Consider the following 22,966-nt stretch of genomic DNA (forward strand, 5'->3'; position numbering starts at 1 on the left):
GGACCAGAATCCAACCATGAAAGACCAGGTGGACTCTAAATCTAAATCTAAATCTAAATCTTGGGTTTATATACCGCATCATCTCCGCAGATGGAGCTCGACACGGTTTACATGGTTAGGGAAGGAACGGAACTCCAGTGGAATTATATAAGTATGAGAGAAGAGAGGTTGGTGTGAGAGTGCCAGGAGCGGGACGGGGTTACGTTCTGGAGAAGAGCCAAGTCTTCAGATGCTTACGGAATGGTAGAAGGGGGCTCAAATTGCGGAGAGGGGAAGGGAGACTGTTCCAGAGCTGAGTGATTCTGAAAGGGAGGGAAGAGCCAAGTTTACCAACAAGGGAGATGCCTTTTAAGGAGGGGTAGGATAGTTTTAATTTTTGAGTGGGTCTAGTGGAGGTTGGATTTGAGGAATTCCAGGATAGAGGGATAAAAGGAGGAAGGATACCGTGGAGGATCTTGAAGGTTAGGCAGGCACATTTAAAGTAGACCCTGGAAATAACGGGAAGCCAGTGGAGTTTGGATAGGAGCGGTGTGACATGGTCAAATTTACTTTTTGAGAAGATAAGTTTGGCCGCGGTGTTCTGGATTAGTTGGAGTCTGTGGAGGCTTTTCTTTGTTAAGCTTAGGTAAATGGAATTGCAATAATCCAATCTGGAAAGGATAATGGATTGTACGAGGACGGCAAAGTGTTTTTGGTGGAAGCAGGATCTCACTTTCCTCAGCATGTGAAGGCTGCAAAAGCATTTTTTTATCAGGGAGTTGAGGTGGTCGTTGAAGGATAATGATGAATCTATGGTGATGCCCAGAACTTTGCTAGAGAATTCCAGCTGTAGAGAGGAGCCTGTGGGCAGTGGGATGGAAGTGGGTAATTGATCAAGTTTAGGGCCGAGCCAAAGTAGTTTAGTTTTGGACTCGTTCAATTTCATTTGTACAGTGTGAGCCCAGGATTGAAGTTTGGTTATGCAAGAAGAAATGTTAGCTGCGAGATTGGTGAGGTTCGCGTCGGTCTCGATGAGGACCAGGATATCGTCGGCGTAAGTGTAGAGTGTTTCTAGGGGGGATAGGTGGAGAAGATTCAGGGAGGACATATAAATGTTGAAGAGGATGGGAGAAAGGGGGGAGCCTTGTGGGACTCCACAAGTCGGTTTCCATGGGGAGGAAGAGGAACCATGTTTGGTGACGGTGTAAGAGCGAGAACGTAAGAAGTTCGAGAACCAGTCAAGGACTGTAGAACTAATGCCTATCTCGGACAGTAGGAAGATTAGAATGTCATGGTGGACAACGTCAAAGGCAGCAGAGAGGTCGAATTGAAGGAGAACGGCAAATTTTTTGTGAGAGTGAAATTGTTGAATCTTCGAGATTAGGGAGGCCAGGAGGGTTTCGGTACTGAAGTTGGGTCTGAAGCCGTATTGATAGGGTAGGAGGACAGAGAATCTTTCCAGGTAGGCTGAGAGTTGGGAGGAGACGATGGACTCTAGCAATTTGGTTAGGAGCGGAATGTTTGCTATTGGGCGATAATTGGATGGGGAGGAGGGGTCTAGGTCAGCTTTCTTCAGTAGAGGGGTCAGTGCAATGCGTCCCATTTCAGGGGAGAAGAGGCCCGATGATAGGGCAGAATTTATGAGTATGGTGAGAGAAGAGATGGCCTGTGTGGGTATTTTCTCAAATAGATAGGATGGGAATGGATCCAAGGTGCAGTTACAGGATTTCAGTTTCAGGCAGAGTTTGAGGACCTGCGAATCGGATACTTGCTCAAAGGTAGTCCAGGATCTGTTGACTGGGACGGGGGTGGGGACCTTTGTAGTAGGATCGGGGGAGGCGGGCACCAGAGGATTGTAGGAGACTACGGGAGGGAAGGAGCTTCTCAAGGCGGTGACCTTTTCATTGAAAAAGTTTGCTAGTAGGTCCACTGATGGGGAGGAGGGAGGTATAGAAGGGTTGGTGTTGGGAGTTAAGGAGTGCCAGATATTGAACAGCATACTGTTCTGGTTTTTTGAACTGGAGATCTTGTCACCATAGAAATTTTTCCTAGCTCTTTTGAGTGTATTGTTATAGAGTTTAATGTTGACTCTCCAGATTTGTTTATCTGCGGGGGATTTAGATTTTTTCCAGATGCGTTCCAGGGATCGACATTTTTGTTTTAGCATCCTGTGTTGTGGGAGGTACCAGGGGGCCTTACGGGAGTAGGAGATGGTTTTGGTGGACAGCGGGGCGAGAGATTGGTAGGTGGATTCTGAGAGAGTGGTCCAATTGTGCCAGTTGGTTGCAGAATCTGATGGCTTAGGATTGGATGAGAGAGTGTCAAGAAATTTGGACCAGAACTGATCACTTGAAATTTTCTTGCGGAAAGTAATGGACTTAGAGGGCTGAGGAGAGGTTCCAAGGTGAGACATGAAGATGGGGAGACAGAAGGTTCCTAGGTAGTGGTCGGACCAGGGAACGTGGTCCCAACGGATGTCATCGGTTGAAGTTTTGTAATCCGTGAGATCGAGGAAGCTGATGAGGTCTAGTGTGTGGCCTTTTTCATGGGTTGGAGAGGGGGCAGGGAGGGAGAGGCCGAGAGAGATGAGGAAATTATTGAAATTGGATGCATCTTTGCTGGAGGTGTCATCAAGGTGGAGATTGATATCTCCGATGATCAGTAGTCTTTGGAACTTAAGGAATGCGTTAGATATGGTCTCGTAAACAAATTCGGAGGAATTGCTCCAGGGGGTGGGTGGGCGATAGAGTAATAAGATACCTAGTGGGTGTAGATGGAGCTCATCATTGATTGAGGCTAGCATATATTCTAGTGAGTGGTGGCTGCCTTTTTCGAGAAGTTCAACATTGAAGAAAGATTTGTAGAGGAGTGCCAATCCGCCTCCTTTTCGGTTTAGTCTAGGAGAAAAGAGGCCTTGGTAGCCCTGGGGGCAAATCTCGTTTTGTGTAAAATAATCATCTTTTTTGATCCAGGACTCTGTGATACAGAAGAATCCAGGATCAGAATCTGTGAGGAGATCTTTCATAATTTGGGTCTTGTTACATACGGATCTGGCGTTGCAGTAAAGTATCGGGACTGGGGTTAGAGAGTCAGGGGTTAGAGAAAGGGTTTTTTTACTCTCTGGAAGCTTCGGTCCATTAGAGCATATTTTGATGTTTCATCGTTTAGAATCCTAGTACAATCCCTTATACTGAGTTAACTAGATTATTGCAATATCGCCTACCTTGCAGTTTCCCAGAAGAAAATGTGGCGATTACAATTGGTACAAAATGCGGCAGTCAAGCTAATTTTGGGGTTGAAGAAGTTCGATCATGTAACACCTTCCTGCATTGGTTACCAATGGAGGCACATGTGAAGTTTAAGTTTGGATGCTTTTGCTTTAAGGCACTATTCGGTTTAGCCCCTAAATATATAACTGACCTCTTCTCTTTCTTAAACAACAGACATAAGAGAAGCTCACACTCGAATTTTGTTTCCACAACGGTTAAAGGATGTAAATTTAAAAAATACCATCAACATCTTCTCTCACATCAAGCAGCATTATGGGGCAAAGATCTGGAACAATTGCTCACACCTACTACTTATGGGGAATTTAGGAAACACCTAAAAACATATCTGTTCCTGAAGTATTTAGGCAACTAACCTGTACAATCCTACTCCACAATAACTGATCTCTAGCATTGCTAATAACTAGCTCCTAACTTTGTTAATTCTACTTAATTTTGTAACATCTTTTAACCATTGTAAACCGCATAGAACTTCACGGTCCTGCGGTATATAAACTGTTATTATTATTACTTCACTGCCTATAATCTATCATTACACCTATTATTCACATCACATGTATTGGCACCAATTATTCAGGATTGTCTTCTTCTATTTGTGCTTTTTTTTCATCATCTTGCATTTGTTTATCAGCACACCACATGTCAAGTGTTTATGGATTCATATATCTGTTAATGTATATCTTTAGCTATCTTTATTTCCATCTGTTAGGACCCCTGATGAAGGCGTGTTAATCGAAACACAGACCATGTCGGGTCCCCTTGGTTTGTTAAAAGGTGGTAACATTAACTGCATTTATTAATAGATATAACAAATATAGACTGCATTTTGTACGTTTGTCTGCAGTTTTTACTTGTTTTCCATGTGCTGTTTTGTTTTCACAGCAGATTGTGTTGGATTTCCCTTTTGTTTTTTGGCCTCTCTTCTATGACAACATGGGTCCTTTTACTGCAGGCAATTTTAAGATCCTACTTTTCCCAGGCCACCCAGATTCAAACTATATGAAAATTGACCTGAAACTGAATGAATGTATTAGTTTTAATTTAACAAGTTTCCAAGTTTATTTAAAATTTAATATCACAAGTTTCCAAGTTTATTTAAAATTTAATATCACACAATTTCTAAATATGATAGAATTGTTCCATGCTTGATCAAATTGCACTGGTTGCCAGTAAAAATAAGAAATTATTTTAAGCTCTGTTTTATAATCTTTAATATGGTATATGGTCAAATGCCTTACTACAAAGTGGAATTGATATCATTACTCTCATAGATAGACCAGGTCATGATATACAGAAAAAAATTCTATCTTCAATTTTCCTCACCAAAAGCAATTAAATCATATGTCTTTCTTTTATAAGGCCCTTTTGGTTTGGAATGACCTTCCTTTTTCAAATTTATCGATAGTTTATCATACAGTTTTTAGAAAAAAAACCCCAAACATTTCTGTTTAAAAATATGTATCTTAAACTTTGCTATTTTTCCTTTTTAATATCCATTATTGAATATCTGTCATTCCATTATGTTCAACCGGGTTTGTTTCCAGTAATTGAAATAAATTATTATCCTCCTTGAACTTGTAAGAGCTTTGGCAGAATACAAATTAGAATGTAATGTAATTGCGGTAAAAAAAACCATCAAAAACTCCAAAGCAGCTTACAATTCTAAAAATTACAATGCCCTCCTGATCTAGAAAGGGAGATGTGATATCAAACAATAACATGAAAATGAAAGTGAAAGTGAGGGTAAACAAAAGAACTTCACATGTTGATAGGAAAGTGGCGGTGGGGGAGGGGGAATACATAAGGTTAGCTGTGTGTTTTCAAGATCAAAGAATAATTTCAAGGTTGAAGGTAGAACATATTACTAAGTTAATGTAAAGGCACTAGGAATAAGCAACAGTAAAGAAGAATGTTTTAAGCTCCGACTTGAAATGGACCAGAGATGTCTGTAATCTTAAAGATGTGGGGAAAGCATTCCAATCCTGAGGGCTTTGTACATAGAAGACTGTGTCAGATATGTTCATGAACTTTAGTGCGATGTGAAGGGATAGCAAGTTAATTCTGATTTATTGATCTAAGACAGTGGTTCTTAACCTTTTTAGTGGTAGGCACCCCCTTTACGTTCTCACACCCCCTTGAAAAATGTTTCTATTTTTCTATTTTTTTATTTAGGCGATTACATTTACTGCAAGATAATTTATTTATGTTGAAACTTCTCTCACACCCCTGGAAATGTTTTCTCGCAAACCCAGAGGTGTAATCACCCCAGGTTAAGAACCACTGATGTAAGAGCTCTAGCAGGAACATAAGAAATAAGATGTCAGGCAAGATAGGTCAGTTCTCCAGATGAGAGAACTTTAAAAGTTAGTAAAAGGATTTTGTATGTGTTAACTGGAGTTGGTGTAATATGATCAAACTTGGATACACTGTGGATCAGTCAAATAGCAGTATTTTGGATTAACTGTAATCGGCATATTTCTTTTTGTCATAGTCCTACATACCCATTCTGAGCTCTTTGGGGAAAACAGGATAGAAAACAAAATAAATAAATAAATAAAGAGAATTACAGTAGTCTATTAGTTGGCTGATCAAAGAATGCACAAGGATATTTAAAGCAGAGGGGGAAGAAGGGAAAATATGAACCTAATCATGCGTAATTTGTAGAAAGAACGTCTCACAACTTGACCAATCTGTATATTGAAACTAAGTTTGGAGTCTTAAAATAACCCCAAGAACGCAAACTGAAGTGACTGTGGGAAAAGACACATTTTGTAATAGGATCAGTGAAGGCAGGACAATCACCTTGCAAAGAAAAGATAATGACACAAAAATATTTATGTGGTATATCTATTTTGTTGGAAAAGTGATATGGGAAGGGGGAGGGTTAAATTTTCTTGTTGAAAGATTGCTGATTTTCAAGTGATGCTGTATCTTACGTGTTTGTTATTTATTGTACACTTGTTGTAAATTATAAATGAATAAAGAATTTTTTAAAAAAATGCAACCTTTCTTCTCAATTCAACAATCCATAGATGACACAGTATGAGGGCAAAAGCGTTTTATTTTGAAATCCCATTGTAACCATGGACTCTTACCCTTGATTTCAATAATGTCACTTTTGCACTTCCTCCTATCATTAACATAATTTGGGGGAGGGGGAATCTTGTCTCTCCATTTTGCTCCATTATTTTTCTTCTATTTGCATCTTTGTTTTCCTGACTACTTTACCAGTGTCTCTTAGCATTTTCCTCTTTCCATGAAGGCTAATTTTTTTTCTTTCTATTTCAGCTACACTTCACACTCCCTATTTTCAGTTTTAGTGATCACGTTTTTTGGCCTGCCCCCTCCCTTGCTCAGAGGCAGCCTGCATCAACCAGAACCAGCCCTGGGACTTGGATCGGAGCGAGGAGGAGGGGGCAATCAGAGGTGAGCAGCTGCCCCAGGAGCACAGCCGTGGATGCAGCTCCGGTGGCAACTTCATGCATAGACCTTACCTGGTAGTCCAGTGGTGACGCGTGGCAGGAGCGATCTTCCTACACTCCTGCCCCCTAGCGGTGATGCGGGGCAGGAGCGATATTTCTACACTCCTGCCCAGTGCAGAGCATTCATTAAAAAATGGCTGCCGTAAATTCCCGAGGTCTCACGAGACTACAACAGGAACTCACGGTAGCCATTTTCGATAAGGGCTCTGCACGGGGCAAGAGTGTAGAAAGATCGCTCCTGCCCCACGTCACCACTAGACCACCAGGTAAGATCCGGGGGTGGGTTAGTCGCAAAAGTTAGTCGCAAATTTTCTTTATTCGCGGGCCGGCTCTGCCCCTAACCCTTCCGTGAATACGGAGGGAGGAGTGTACTTGTTTCAAGAACTACTGTGGTCTCCTTTTCCTCTTACATTTACTTATATTCATAACAAGAATATTTGTTGCCCTTATAATTTCTTCTTTAAGTTTTGTCCACTGCTTTTATGTTTCCCCTAGATAGTCCCATCCAGCTGAAAAAAATAATTTTTTTGAATGAACTTTTTCAATGTATGTCCTAATATTTATTTTATGAACTGAAATATAGGATGGAAACGTACTTAAGTGTCCAGGAAATGATACAAAGATCAATGAAAAAGGTGGATCACTCAATTGTTACATATAATGTAAATTCTAAAACAGAGGAGAAAAGACCTCAAAAAACCCCTGGAATATGATCAAACAGACCATAGCCAATTGGGGTTGGTTTTCATCACCGGTCAAAAACCCCTGTAGAGTGTTTTTATGTGATTTTAATTCTTTATCTAATATGTATTTTTCTAAAAAAAAATTTTAAATTTGCCACAAAACTTTATAATTTATCAAAAATTGTTATATCAGAATCTCTCTTCATTTCAATTGAGCATAATGAACCAGCAGCTCTAAATAAATTTCAAAATAAATCAAATATATAGCTTATAGATGTCAAGCACTTATCTTAGTGACCCGATGAAACGAACTATGAGCATTTAGCGTTCTCACGGAACATGTGAGCAATTTGACAAATTATGGCATACCAGCACTATCCAAGCTCTATTGTTACCCCCGAAGAAGCCCGTTAGAGCGAAACGGATGGGACCTCCGTCAGGTCACTAAGATAAGTGCTTGACATCTATAAGCTATATATTTGATTTATTTTGAAATTTATTTAGAGCTGCTGGTTCATTATGCTCAATTGAAATGAAGAGAGATTCTGATATAACAATTTTTGATAAATTATAAAGTTTTGTGGCAAATTTAAAAATTTTTTTTAGAAAAATACATATTAGATAAAGAATTAAAATCACATAAAAACACTCTACAGGGGTTTTTGACCGGTGATGAAAACCAACCCCAATTGGCTATGGTCTGTTTGATCATATTCCAGGGGTTTTTTGAGGTCTTTTCTCCTCTGTTTTAGAATTTACATTATATGTAACAATTGAGTGATCCACCTTTTTCATTGATCCTAATATTTATTTTAAAATTTCTATTCTAATATTGAAGCCCACCGTTCAATGTGATCATCACCCACCATAACAGAAATGCTCTCCCAGATGTATGGCCCCATTCTATGCGAGTTCCAGTAACAGCTGCCAGAAGCAGTTCTCCCTGTACAGAATCCATCATCATCACCCTACTTCTAGATGACACCACATCAGGAAAGTCATTGTCAATATCCAGCATATTGAAATCACATATCAGTAAAACTTTGCCTTTCATAGCAATATTGCGAATGTCTTCAATCACAATTCTCTGTAGGCATTTCCAGGCACATATTTTGAACAGGGACTAATTTGTGATGTATGCATGTATTTTACATAATGTGTGCATGCTTAAAATGCATATACACAGTTACAGCTTCTTTGTGGGAGAATGTGTGTGCTACTTGGGATCATGGAATCACTGTCCTAGCTTATTTTACTATGTTGTCTACTTTAGATATTTCAAATGATTGCCCCATTATAAAATTTCCCCAATGTGAGCACACAGTGTCTTCCAATTTTGGATGTGGATCCCAGATAAGCACCTAAGCTAATTAGTTAATGGGTTAATGGGCTCCAATGATTAAATTATTGGAACAAGCACTTAATTAGCTCTTATTATAACTTGGGCACCAATCTGGCTATATGGGCGCCTAAATTGGACTGCGCTTGACTTAAAAGGGGACGTGGTCCAGGAAGGGTCAGGGGAGTTCACAAAAGATGCACGCAATAGTGAGGATCTGTGCCCAACTTACGCCCCAGGTTTCAGCTGGCATAAGTCCTCATACCCAAAACTGAACGTGGAATTCGGTTCTGAAATTTTATCAGTGCCTAAAATGGTGCTTAAAATTTGAATTTCCCCTTTAATTCTTAGTATATAATGGCATAATGTGTCACCATCTCTCTAAATAACATGTAACTATGAGAAAATGCCCTTTGCAATGTAACGGTAACCTTCAATTTTGTATCTGGGCTGAAAACTCACCTAAATCCTGTTGTGAAGTGGCCATCACTGGCACAATGGCTGTGACTTGGCCCCAATTGATAATGTCTCCTGATGGATGTGGCACATCATTTTCAGCCTGCTCTGAAATGCCCTCCTGATCTAGAGACAAATGAACAAAGGCTTCGTTATTCAAAAATGATACATGCTGGCCAGTACGGAATGTCTAGGCTTGGAACACACAAGCTAAAGCCATTGCACTTCTCTAATTCTCTAAATTGTGCTTCTCTAATGTATCCGTAAAGCTAAAAAACAAGACAGTTCAAATAAACTATACTCATTGTTTACTTGGAGTAGATGACTTCTTTACTACAAGCATGGAGACTAGTGAATTAGTGTTCATATGTGACAAGCCAGATCTAGCAGATATTTCACAACTAAACAAATCAACAATGACTTATACATACTAGTTAATGTATGTGAAGGATGCCACAAAACTGTGGCTTAGAAACAAGCCTTTGGTGGAGTGATATCAGTGCAATTAGTTTTGTAAACTGCCCCCTCCCCCTAGCACATCTGATTTTTTCTGGAAAGAAAAGGTAAGTCATTTTAGGGATTTCCTATGACAATATAGGATATGACAATGACAGGTTGTGAGTTTGAGTCCCACTGCAGTTCCGTGTGACTTTGGCCAAGTCACTTAACCATTCATTGCCCCAGGTGCAAATAAGTACCTATTTAAAATATAAGAACATAAGAATTGCCGCTGCTGGGTCAGACCAGTGGTCCATCCTGCCCAGTAGTCTGCTCACGCGATGGCCCTCAGGTCAAAGACCAGTGCTCTAAATGAGTCTAGCCTCACCTGCATATATAGCACAGTTACTTACCGTAACAGGTGTTATCCAGGGACAGCAGGCAGATATTCTTGACTGATGGATGACGGCACCGACAGAGCCCCGGTACGGACAATTTTAGAGTGATTGCACTCTAAGAACTTAGAAAGTTCTAGTTAGGCCGCACCGTGTGTGCGCGAGTGCCTTCCCGCCCGACGAAGGCGCGCGGTCCCCAGTTAGTATAAGCCAGCTAAGAAGCCAACCCGGGGAGGTGGGAGGGACGCAAGAATATCTGCCTGTTGTCCCTGGATAACACCTGTTATGGTAAGTAACTGTGCTTTATCCCAGGACAAGCAGGCAGCATATTCTTGACTGATGGGTGACCTCCAAGCTAACAAAAAGAGGGATGGAGGGAAGGTTGGCCATTAGGAAAATAAATTTTGTAAAACAGATTGGCCGAAGTGTCCATCCCATCTGGAGAATGCATCCAGACAATAGTGAGATGTAAAAGTATGAACTGAGGACCAAGTAGCAGCCTTGCAGATTTCCTCAATGGAAGTGGAGCGGAGGAAAGCTACAGACGCTGCCATAGCTCTAACCTTGTGGCCCGTGACAGAACCTTCCAGTGTCAGGCCCGACTGAGCATAACAGAATGAAACGCAAGCAGCAAGCCAATTGGATAGAGTGCGTTTAGATACAGGATGCCCCAACTTGTTAGGATCAAAGGACAAAAACAGTTGAGGAGATGATCTGTGAGGTTTAGTGCGTTCAAGATAGTAAGCCAAAGCACGTTTACAGTCCAAGGTATGCAAAGCCTGTTCACCTGGATGAGAATGAGGCTTTGGAAAAAATACAGGTAGGACAATGGACTGATTAAGATGAAAATCAGACATAACCTTAGGGAGAAACTTTGGATGTGTACGGAGAACCACCTTATCATGGTGAAAAACAGTGAAAGGTGGATTGGCCACTAGTGCATGCAACTCACTGACCCTCCTGGCAGAAGTGAGAGCTATAAGGAAGACCACTTTCCAAGTAAGAAATTTGAAATGCGCTGTGGCCAAAGGTTCAAAAGGAGGCTTCATTAAAGCAGAAAGAACCACATTGAGATCCCAGACCACAGGAGGAGGCTTGAGAGGTGGTTTCACATTGAAAAGGCCCCTCATGAACCTAGAAACCAAAGGATGAGCCGAGAGGGGTTTTCCATGAATTGGCTCATGAAAGGCAGCAATGGCACTAAGATGAACTCTGATAGAAGTAGATTTAAGACCAGAGTCAGACAAGGAAAGAAGATAGTCCAACACCAGTCCCACTGCTAGAGACATGGGATTATGGTGATGTAAGAGGCACCAGGAAGAAAACCGAGACCACTTCTGTTGATAACACTGAAGCGTGGCCGGTTTCCTGGAAGCATCAATGATAGAACGGACAGGCTGAGAAAGGAGTGAGTGAGCTGAAGTCAGCCCGAGAGATACCAAGCTGTCAGGTGCAGAGACTGTAAGTTGGGATGCAGTAGGGTCTGCTGATGCTGAGTAAGTAGAGAAGGAAACAGTGGAAGAAGTATGGGTTCCCTGGAACTGAGTTGAAGTAGAAGGGAGAACAAATGTTGCCTGGGCCACCGTGGAGCGATGAGAATCATGGTGGCTTGTTCCCTCCTGAGCTTGAACAATGTCCGCAGCATGAGCGGTAGAGGAGGAAATGCATATAGGAAGAGATTGGTCCAATCCAGGAGAAATGCATCGGGTGCCAGACGGTGAGGAGAGGAGAGTCTGGAGCAAAACAGGGGCAGCTGATAATTGTGAGGAGCTGCAAAAAGGTCCACTTGAGGAGTGCCCCATTGAGCGAAAATGGACTGGAGAGTCAAGGGGTCAAGAGTCCATTCGTGAGGTTGGAGAATTCTGCTGAGATTGTCTGCTAAGGAATTCTGCTCCCCTTGAATGTAGACAGCTTTCAGGAATAAATGGTGAACTGTCGCCCAAGACCAAATCCTTTGGGCTTCCTGACACAACAGGCGAGAGCCCGTCCCTCCCTGTTTGTTGATGTAGTACATTGCAACTTGGTTGTCTGTGCAAATGAGTAGAACTTGAGGAAAGAGAAGATGTTGAAATGCCTTGAGGGCATAAAACATCGCTCGTAGTTCCAGGAAATTGATGTGGTGTTTCTTTTCCTGGGCAGTCCAAAACCCCTGAGTTTGGAATTCGTTCAAGTGAGCTCCCCAGGCATAAGGGGATGCGTCTGTGGTGATCACGAAATGATGAGGAGGTAGATGGAACAGTAGAACTCTGGATAGATTTGAAGATGTCAACCACCAAAGAAGTGACTGTCGAAGAGACGAGGTCACAGATATATGTTGTGAGCAAGGATCCGTCGCTTGTGACCACTGGGTCGCTAGGGTCCATTGAGGAGTACGCAGGTGGAGACGTGCGAAGGGGGTGACATGTACTGTCAAAGCCATGTGCCCCAAGAGCACCATCATGTGATTCGCAGAAATGTTAATCTGTTGAAACACCTGCCGACAGAGATGAAGGATAGTCTGAAGGCGGTCGGATGGAAGAAACACCCTCATCAGAACAGCGTCCAGAATGGCTCCAATGAATTGAAGTCGCTGGGTTGGAATGAGGTGCGACTTGGGTAGATTGATTTCGAAACCCAACAGTCGAAGGAAGTGAATGGTCTGGTTGGTGGCAAGCAGAACCGCCTGAGGAGAATGAGCCTTGATCAGCCAGCCGTCCAAGTAAGGGAAGACTTGAAAATTGTGAGAGCGGAGATAGGCCGCTACCACAATCAGACACTTGGTGAATACCCTGGGAGAGGAGGCCAGACCGAAGGGTAGCACCTTGTACTGATAATGATTTTGATTGATGAGAAAGCGCAGATATTGCCTGGACGTCAGATGGATAGGAATATGTGTGTAAGCCTCTTTTAGATCGAGGAAGCATAGCCAGTCACCCTGAGTGAGAAGAGGGTAGAGGGTGGCAAGAGAGAGCATTTTGAACTTCTCCTTGACCAAACATTTGTTGAGATCTCTTAGATCTAATATAGGTCTGAGGTCTCCAGTCTTTTTGGGAACTAGAAAGTACCAGGAGTAAAATCCCTGACCTCGCTGATCTTGAGGAACTTCTTCGATGGCATTGAGAAGAAGGAGGGATTGAACCTCTTGAGCGAGAAGGAGGGACTGAGACTTGTTGGAAGCAGACTCTTTTGGCAGGCCTAACGGCGGAGGAGTCTGAAAATTGAGGGAGTAGTCGTAGGCTATGATAGAGAGCACCCACTGGTCGGTGGTGATTACTTCCCATCGAGTCAGAAAAATGTTTAGTCGACCTCCTATAGGCTGTGGAAGAGGACATGAGGGAGGAAGACTGGCAATGCCCTGGAGAAGCGAGACAAAAGGGCTGAGTCGGTTTAGGCTGAGTAACAGGCTTTATGGCAGGTGGCTGTTGTTGACGAGCCTGTTGTTGCTGTTGCCTCCGAGGCTGAGGAGGATGAGGCTGAATAGGCCGAGCAGAAAAACACCTCTGATACGACGAGGAGGAGGGGGTTTCTTTTTGTTTTTCAATAAAGTATCCCACCTCGTCTCATGAGCAGAAAGCTTCTGAGTGGTGGTATCCAGAGATTCTCAAAACAGCTCATCACCCAGGCAGGGAGCATTGGCAAGGTGGTCCTGGTGGTTCACATCAAGGTCTGAGACGTGAAGCCATGCCAGTCGTCTCATCGCCACAGACATAGCAGTAGCTCGGTATGTCAGTTCAAAAGTGTCATAGATGGAACGGACCATAAACTTCCTGAGCTGCAAGAGACTGGCAGTGCATTGTTGAAAAGCAGAGAGCTTGCGGTCAGGAATATATTTCTGAAAAGTAGCCATCTGCTGGATAAGATGTTTCAGGTAAAACATAAGAACATAAGAACATAAGAAGCGCCATCTCCGGATCAGACCTTCGGTCCATCAAGTCCGGTGATCCGCACACGCGGAGGCCCTGCCAGGTATACACCTGGCTTACCCTATAGCCAACCATATCTCTATATGCCTCTCTCAAGGAGATATGCATCTAGTTTGCCCTTGAAGCCTAGGACTGTCGATTCTGCAATAATCTCCCCTGGGAGAGTATTCCAGATGTCAACCACTCTCTGTGTGAAGCAGAACTTCCTGATATTAGTCCTGAACTTGCCCCCCCTTAGCTTCATTTTATGTCCTCTTGTCCGTGTCAAATTGGACAATGTAAATAATCTTCTCTGCTCTATTTTGTCGATTCCTTTCAGTATTTTGAAGGTCTCGATCATATCCCCACGCAGTCTCCTTTTCTCAAGGGAGAACAATCCCAGTGTTTTAAGTCGATCCTCATATTCCAGTTTCTCCATACCCTTCACTAGTTTAGTTGCTCGCCTCTGCACCCTCTCCAGCAGTTTTATATCCTTCTTTAGGTAGGGAGACCAATGTTGGACGCAGTATTCCAAGTGTGGTCTGACCATTGCCCTATAAAGCGGCATTATAACTTTCTCCGATCTACTCGAGATTCCTTTCTTTATCATGCCCAACATTCTATTTGCCTTATTTGCCGTTGCCGCGCATTGTGCCGACGGCTTCAGGGTCCTATCTATCAGTACACCCAGATCCCTTTCTTGTTCACTTTTTCCCAGAGTTGCACCTGACATTCTGTACTCGTATTCCTTATTTTTACTGCCTAAATGCATTACCTTGCATTTCTCCACATTGAACTTCATCTGCCATTTCTCCGCCCAGTTTTCTAACCGACACAAATCGCTCTGGAGTTCCTCACTGTCCTCCTGCGATCTGATTTCCCGGCAGAGTTTTGTGTCGTCTGCAAACTTGATGATCTCACTGGATGTTCCGTTTTCCAGGTCATTGATATAAATATTAAAAAGGATCGGCCCAAGTACCGAGCCCTGGGGTACACCACTAGTCACTTTCTCCCAGTCGGAGAACTTCCCATTTATGCCCACTCTCTGCTTCCTATTTTCCAGCCATTTGCCTATCCATCTTTGTATATCTCCCTCTATGCCATGGCTTTGTAGTTTCCTGAGAAGTCTTTCATGTGGAACTTTGTCAAATGCTTTCTGGAAGTCCAAGTATATTATGTCCACCGGCTTTCCACTATCAATTTGCTTGTTCACGGTCTCAAAGAATTGGAGTAAATTCGTCAAACACGATTTCCCTTTCCTGAATCCATGTTGACTGGGTTTCATCAAGTCGTGTGTGTCCAAGTGCTGAACTATGCTATCCTTGATCAGTGATTCAATCATCTTGCCGGGGACAGACGTAAGACTCACAGGTCTATAGTTGCCCGGTTCTCCTCTCGATCCTTTTTTGAAGATTGGCGTGATGTTCGCTTTCCTCCAGTCGTCTGGTATCTGACCAGTTCTGATTGACAGGAGAAGTGAAACGCATAGTTACCTGAACGGTTGGCCAACATAGCATTTTGGTAAAGTCCTTTACCAAATTTGTTCATGGCCTTGCCCTCTCTGCCAGGAGGGACAGAGGCATACACACTAGAGCCTGCCAATTTCTTTAGGGTTGACTCCATCAGCAAAGATTCATGTGGAAGCTGAGGTTTGTCAAACCCTGGAATAGGAATAACTTTATAAAGCGATTCCAATTTCCTTGGAGCTCCTGGAATAGTGAGAGGAGTTTCCAGATTTTTGTAGAAAGTTTCCCTTAATATATCATGAAGGGGTAACTTTAAAAATTCTTTGGGAGGTTGGTCAAAGTCCAAAGCCTCTAGGAATGCTTTTGACTTTTTAGAATCAGACTCCAAGAGGAGAGAAAGGGTGTCTGACATCTCCCTCAGAAATTTAGTGAAGGAAGAGTGCTCTGGCTTACTAGCAGGATCCTGCACTGATGGATCAGCCTCATCCGATGAAAAATCCTCCTCGGTACCGAGGGGATCATCGGAGTCATCCCATAAATCAGGGTCACGTACCGATGGGAGGCGGCCCTGAGACAGAGGAGTAGAGGATTCGGTATGCCTAGTTTTGCGTACCGATTTGCCCGAATGCATCGACACCATACCCGGTGACTGTAAAGCGGGACGGGTGTCAGAGAGCGGTGCCGGATCAGAGGCCGAGTGAGCCGTACGTCGAAGAGACTTTGGCTTTGCCGATAAAATAGGCATGGAGATGGAAGAGGCAGATTTAAGCGGTGCCGATAACGTCGATGTCGACAACATAGGCTGGTCGACGATCGGTACTGTAGGCTCAGTGGGAACCGACACCGGAAGGTTCGGAGTTAGCAGAGCCGGGAGCAGGTGTTGTAATTGCTCCTTAAGCTGGACCTGAAGGATAGATGCTATACGCTCATCCAGAGACGGTCCCGATGGCACCGGTACCGCTTTTTTCTTGCTCGGTACCTGCGGTGCAGCTCGACGCTCAGGTGAAGTCGATGCCGATGAAGAGGCAGTGACTTCTATGGGAGCGGAGCGTTTGCGGGGCCGGCGCACAGTCTGCAGGACTTGGCTCACTGCTTGTTCGACTGGCGGGCCAAGAACAGTAGGGGATGGCTTCTTAGAGGAAGTTGCCGGAGTCGATGCCGGTGGGACTTCCATAGCGGCACCGAAAAGAATCCGCTGTTGAATTTGTCGATTCTTCAAAGTTCTCTTTTGAAGAGAACTACAGCGGGTGCACGTTTCTGCCCTATGGTCCGGACCCAAACACTGAAGGCACCACTTGTGCGAGTCGGATAAAGAAATAGGGCCTGCACAGCGCTGACACTTTTTAAAACCCGATGAAGGGGGCATGAAGGGAAAAACAGCCGTAGCAAAATCGAAGCCCGAGGCTTCGATGGTGCCAACAGGCCCCGCCGGGGCCGACCAAAAAAAGTAAAAAAAATAGACTTTTTCTTTTTTTTTTTTAAGAAAATAAGAAAACAATAAAAACGTGAAGAAATTCACTGGAAAAAATACGCGAGCGGGAAGGCGAAAAAAGAGAGTCCAACAGCCGTTGGAAACACGCGTCTTCTTAGCTCCGTGGAAACTAAGAAACTGGGGACCGCGCGCCTTCGTTGGGCGGGAAGGCACTCGCGCACGCGCGGTGCGGCCTAACTATAACTTTCTAAGTTCTTAGAGCGCAATCACTCTAAAATTGTCCATACCGGGGCTCCGTCGGTGCCGTCACCCATCAGTCAAGAATATGCTGCCTGCTTGTCCTGGGATAATCCAATTTAGCAAGAACTTGTCCAACTTAATTTTGAAACCCTGAAGTGTGTTTTCCCCTATAACAGATTCCGGAAGAGCGTTCCAGTTTTCCACCACTCTCTGGGTGAAGAAGAATTTCCTTATGTTTGTACGGAATCTATCTCCTTTCAACTTTAGAGAGTACCCTCTCATTCTCCCTACCTTGGAAAGGGTCAACAGTCTGTCTTTATCTACTAAGTCTATTCCCTTCAGTATTTTGAATGTTTCGATCAAGTCCCCTCTCAGTGTCCTCTTTTCAAGGGAGAAGAGGCCCAGTTTCTTCAATCTCTCACTGTACGGCAACTCCTCCAGCCCCTTAACCTTTTTAGTCACTCTTCTCTGGACCCTTTCAAGTAGTACCGTGTCCTTCTTTATGTATGGTGACCAGTGCTGGACGCAGTATTCCAGGTTTAGGGCGCACCATGGCCCGGTACAGCAGCATGATAACCCTCTCCGATCTGTTCGTGATCCCCTTTTTAATCATTCCTAGCATTCTGTTCGCCCTTTTCGCCTCCGCCGCATATTGCATAGGCGGCTTCATCGACATATCGATCAGAACTCCAAAGTCTCTTTCCTGGGAGGTCTCTCCAAGTACAGCCCCGGACATCGTATATTCGTGCATGAGATTTTTGTTACCGACATGCATCACCTTACACTTATCCACGTTGAACCTCATTTACCATGTCGCAGCCCATTTATCACGCATGTTTATGTCACGTTGTAGATCATCGCAATCCTCCTGCGTCTTCACTACTCTGAATCGTCTGCAAATTTAATCACCTCGCTCGTCATACCAATTTCCAGATCATTTATAAAGATGTTGAAGAGCACAGGTCCAAGCACCGAGCCCTGCGGCACCCTACTAGTGACACTCTTCCAGTCCGAGTATTGTCCATTTATCCCCACTCTCTGTTTCCTATGCTCCAGCCAATTTTTGATCCACGTGAGTATTTCACCCTCGATTCCATGACTCGCAATCTTGTAAACCGTTTTTATTGTAACCACACAATAAAAGCGGTATATTAAGTGCCATCTCCTTTAAGAACATAAGAAGTTGCCTCCGCTGAAGCAGACCAGAGGTCCATCTTGCCCAGCGGTCTGCTCCCGCGGCGGCCTGTCAGGCCCACTGCCTGAACAGTGGTCTCTGACTAATTTTATAGTTTACCTCTAATCCTGTCCCTATAACCTTACCTCTACTCCTATCTGTACCCCTCAATCCCTTTGTCCTCTAGGTACCTGTCCAGACCTTCTTTGAAGCCCTGTAGCGTACTTCTGCCTATCACATCCTCCGGCAGCGCGTTCCATGTATCCACCACCCTCTGGGTGAAAAAGAACTTCCTGGCGTTTGTTCTAAACCTTTCCCCTTTCAATTTCTCCGAGTGCCCCCTTGCACTTGTGGTTCCCCTTAGTTTGAAAAATCTGTCCCTGTCCACTTTTTCTATGCCCTTCATGATCTTGAAGGTTTCTATCATGTCTCCCCTGAGTCGTTGCTTTTCCAGGGAGAAAAGCCCCAGCTTTTTCAGTCTGTCAGTATATGAGAGGTCCCCCATACCCTTTATTAGCTTAGTTGCTCTTCTCTGGACTCTCTCAAGTACCGCCATGTCTTTCTTGAGGTACGGCGACCAGTACTGGACACAGTACTCCAGGTGCGGGCGCACCATTGCACGATACAGTGGCAGGATGACTTCCTTCGTCCTGGTTGTTATACCTTTCTTAATGATACCCAACATTTTGTTCGCTTTCCTTGAGGCTGTGGCGCACTGCGCCGACGCCTTCAATGTTGTGTCCACCATCACTCCCAGGTCTCTTTCAAGGTTGCTCACCCCTAGCGGTGATCCCCCCATCTTGTAAGTGAACATCGGGTTCTTTTTCCCAACATGCATGACCTTGCATTTCCCTATGTTGAAGCTCATTTGCCACTTTTTGGCCCACTCTTCCAGCGTTGTCAGATCTTTTTGGAGGTCTTCGCAGTCCTCCATGATTTTGACCCTGCTGTATAGTTTAGTGTCATCCGCAAATTTAATAACCTCACATTTTGTTCCCGCCTCTAGGTCGTTAATAAATATATTGAACAGGAACGGTCCCAGTAAGCGGTCCCAGTAAGCATCACCTACTGTCTTGCCACAGAGTAAATAAATGGTATCTTGGTTTGTGCAAAGTCCTTGATTAGGAAATATGGGTGGATTGTCTTCTTCAAGATCCCTTCTCAGCTTGGACGTCTACAGTGGAGAAGCAGTAATTCCTTCTTGATCCCTCCTCTATTGTGTAATTATCTTAATTCCTAATTGAAGAGCACTTTTTCAAAACTTACTCGGTCCGTTTTTTGTCAGTTTTGTCTGACAGGTAGCGATTTTTGGATCGAATGAGTTTTGCATAGTATTCAACACAAAATCACTAAAATACCATGGACTGAATGGGTTTTGGCACAGGAATAAGCGGCAGTAAATGAATCTCATCTTGATGACTGAAATTAATTGCATAGTTCAAGATTGACAAAAAAAAAGGGACTGAGTGAGTTTTGGAAAAATGCTTTTTAATTTTGGGTTTCAGAAAAAGCAGCAAAGTAAAAATTGCTTCTGGCTTTTATTAACTGGATTCTTTCCCTTGTTCTTTTCTTTTTATATAGACTGGTTCTTGTTAATACTTTTTCCTACTGATTAACCTAATTAGGCAAATTCTTGCTTTCAGTTAGACTTTACCCACTACCCTAGTCCTGAAACCAGTCCAGTTAGTTTGCAAGAGCAGAAGCCATTTTCTGTGCATGTGTACCTTCCCTGGTACATATGCCACATGGTACCTTCCCTGGTATAATACAGATCATAGATCTTTACTGTTTTCCAGGTCTAAATAAGCAGCTACTAATGCCTGGGAACAGGTGTACTGTAAATAGCAAGGGTGAAATTTTTGAAGAATGTTATCTTCTTTGCAAAACGAAATCCATTTTTCCTGTTTTAAGTTCTGTTCAAACCACACTGAGAGCTTGTTCTCTTCAGGTCTACACATGTTGGATGCACACATATGCTTGTATAAGCAGTACCTTTTCTAAAATTGTTACTTAAACACACATTTAAACCTTCAAATTGCCTCCAAAAGTAAATTAAAAAAATTCCTCCAAACTATTTATAGGCCCAAGTAAGCTTGGTAAAACCACAGACATATGACATTATTAGACTACAGAGGAGCCTGCTCCGTGGGTGCCAGTGGCTGATAAGCGAGCTCCTTCACTGTGTCCAGGGATCAGGATAGACTTATTCATTAAGCACAACAGGCACAGTGCCTAGGCCATGAAAATATTTTAATTTGTTTTAAAACCAGAAAGAATAAGAATGAAGTTATTTCTTGTCATGTCTTGCTTTTTGGCCTTGAAAATACAGTATACATAGAATGCAAACACATAAAATATAAATCAAATACAAATAAAATATGCAAACAATTCAAATTAAAGCCCAGTCATATATTCAATGCCACCAAAGGAGGGGACCATAAAGGCTAAAGTGCCTAGGAGCCACAAAGTCATAATGGCGCCCAGCCAGGGAGGGTAATTTGTGTTTAATTTAGCACCGCCAATCATTTTGTACAGCTGGTTTCTATATTAGATTGTATGTTTTAAAAATTGTGACGGTTGATAATATATGTCTGCATATACCTAACACCTCTGTAAAAACTACAATCGAATCTAATTTGTGAGAGGAAATACTCCATTATCATCCGCTTTGTTTATTTTCCATCCATTTCCATGCATCAACATTCTTTACCAAAGAATAGCTTTGCTTTTTGATTAAGTGCGTCTTGTTAAGAGAAACAGCAACTTAATTATGCACGTAAAAGAGACATGTTTTTCAAATTTCAGTGTTTTATGACAGACTTCAAAGCTACAACCCTTTCAAAAGTATTTTTCAATCATTCAGTCGATGGTTTGAACAAATTACAACATTATAAGATTCCCCTTGTGTTGCTCATTCTATTTACTGTCTAAGGGGAAAAATAAGTTTTGGAAGATTTTGAAAGCATAGTTACCAGTGCAGCTAAATAAAAAAATAAAATGAAACAGCTGCTGCACTGACTGTTCTCATAAATATACTGTAGATCACCCTTGCACACAGAGAGGACAATTCCAGACCTGGCGGGGGGGTGAAAATTCTCCGTGCGGAGTGGCTAAATGTAGCTACTTTGGCACGGATTCACTAAAGATAGCGATTCAATTGCTTTTGGCCAATTCCTGGTCGATTTTAAAACAGCATTAATTAATGTATGGTAGTATGCATTAATGTATGGTAGTATCTTTTAGTAAATCTAGCCCTGAGCTACTACTGAAAAGGCACAAGTTAAATTTTTTAATGTGTTTTAGACTAGGGATAAGCAACAATTAAAACTTTTAATTGCATGATTAATTGCACTTAATCATAGCATGCAAAGGCAAAATAGGAAGTTGTGTCAGGGAGGACAGGACACAGCAGGGGGAAGGCTTCCAAGTCAGCTGCAGACAGCATGTGGGAATTGCTGCCTTTGCCAAATGACCCTATGAAGAGCCAGGCCTGTTAAGGTAAATGGAAGTAGAAGAAGAGATGCTGGACTGCAGGATAGGCAAGGGGATAAAAAGCAATGCTAGACAACAAAGGAAAATTAAATATTTTGGTCAGAGCTAAAAAAAATGTAAATCATAGCTAAAATTTTAAAAAATGTACATCATATCAATAGTGCACTAAGGCCCATATTCTATAAATGATGCTTCAGGGAGGTGGGGGGAGGGTTCAGGGAATCACAGGCCAGTGGCAGGAACTAGAAAACCTATAATTATTGAAGGCAACAAGCATTCTGCACTACACCAAAATTAAAGTTTTGGATTGGCTTAGTCAAGGACCTGACTTGAACCCATTAGAGATGCTGTGGCTGAAATGAGCAGTTCATGTACAAAAACCTACATATGTGTGTGAATTAAGGAAGTACTGCCAAGAAGAGTAGGCTAAGATTCTTCAACAGCGATGTGAAAGACTGATCTCAAATTATAGAAGTGTTTGGTTGTGATTACTGCTGCTAAAGGTAGAATATAACTAGTTATTAAGTTTAAGATGTAGTTGTCAGCCTAGCTGTCGCTACCATTCAGCATTTTTAGTTGGCATTACTTATGTCAGTGAGGTCTATGGGAAATTATATCAATCTGACTCTGGCATGGGAATGCAGATAGACCCTGAGGGCAGGAAGATGGTTTCAAGTAGCCCTGATTGATATGTTTTAAGTATCCCTGATAGCCCTGATTGAATCATAGCTAGCTAAAAGGTGTTAATGTCTGATTAAGAGGGTGCTTAGGACAATGGGTCCAGGTGCATGGAACAAAGAAGCCAGAGACTAATCCCATCACCATGCCTGCAAGTATTACACCCTCCTTTATCAATTAAATTAACCATTGTTTCAAACAGTTTGCAAGTTCTAAACAGAAAGATACTGGGGCATACAGGTTTCTATATTCAGCCAAGGTATAAAAGCCTCCTCTCTGCTCTATCAATCTAGCTATCAATCTAGCTATCAATCTGTGGAGGAGAGGGGTCTTGGCTCTCTTTCTCTCTCTGCCTTTCCCTGAAACTTCACACTTCCTTCTGGACTCTGTAAGGCAGGAAGACTGCTTTGCTCTCTGCTTAATTGTAATGCTTAATTGTAATGCTTATAAATATTGCTTTTCTGTAAGCCTATTTCTATAATATATTCTTTATGCAATCACCTCTGGCTGTGCCTTCTTTATTCTAGTTCCTAGTGAGTCATCT

General features: G+C 42.8%; 1 protein-coding gene across 5 annotated transcripts in view; it reads right to left on the reverse strand.

The window, feature by feature from the left end:
• The window catches only part of OFD1 (OFD1 centriole and centriolar satellite protein), a 182,972-nt gene that overhangs the window by 46,325 nt on the left and 113,681 nt on the right, over positions 1-22,966 (reverse strand). For all 5 annotated transcript variants that reach the window (XM_033947862.1, XM_033947866.1, XM_033947863.1 and 2 more), the window contains one exon: positions 9,233-9,352. In XM_033947862.1, coding sequence (XP_033803753.1) covers positions 9,233-9,352 — 120 coding nt within the window. The remainder of the gene's footprint in view (positions 1-9,232; positions 9,353-22,966) is intronic.

Source organism: Geotrypetes seraphini, chromosome 6 (assembly GCF_902459505.1).
Source record: "Geotrypetes seraphini chromosome 6, aGeoSer1.1, whole genome shotgun sequence".
In the NCBI taxonomy this organism is placed as follows: Eukaryota; Metazoa; Chordata; class Amphibia; order Gymnophiona; family Dermophiidae; genus Geotrypetes; species Geotrypetes seraphini.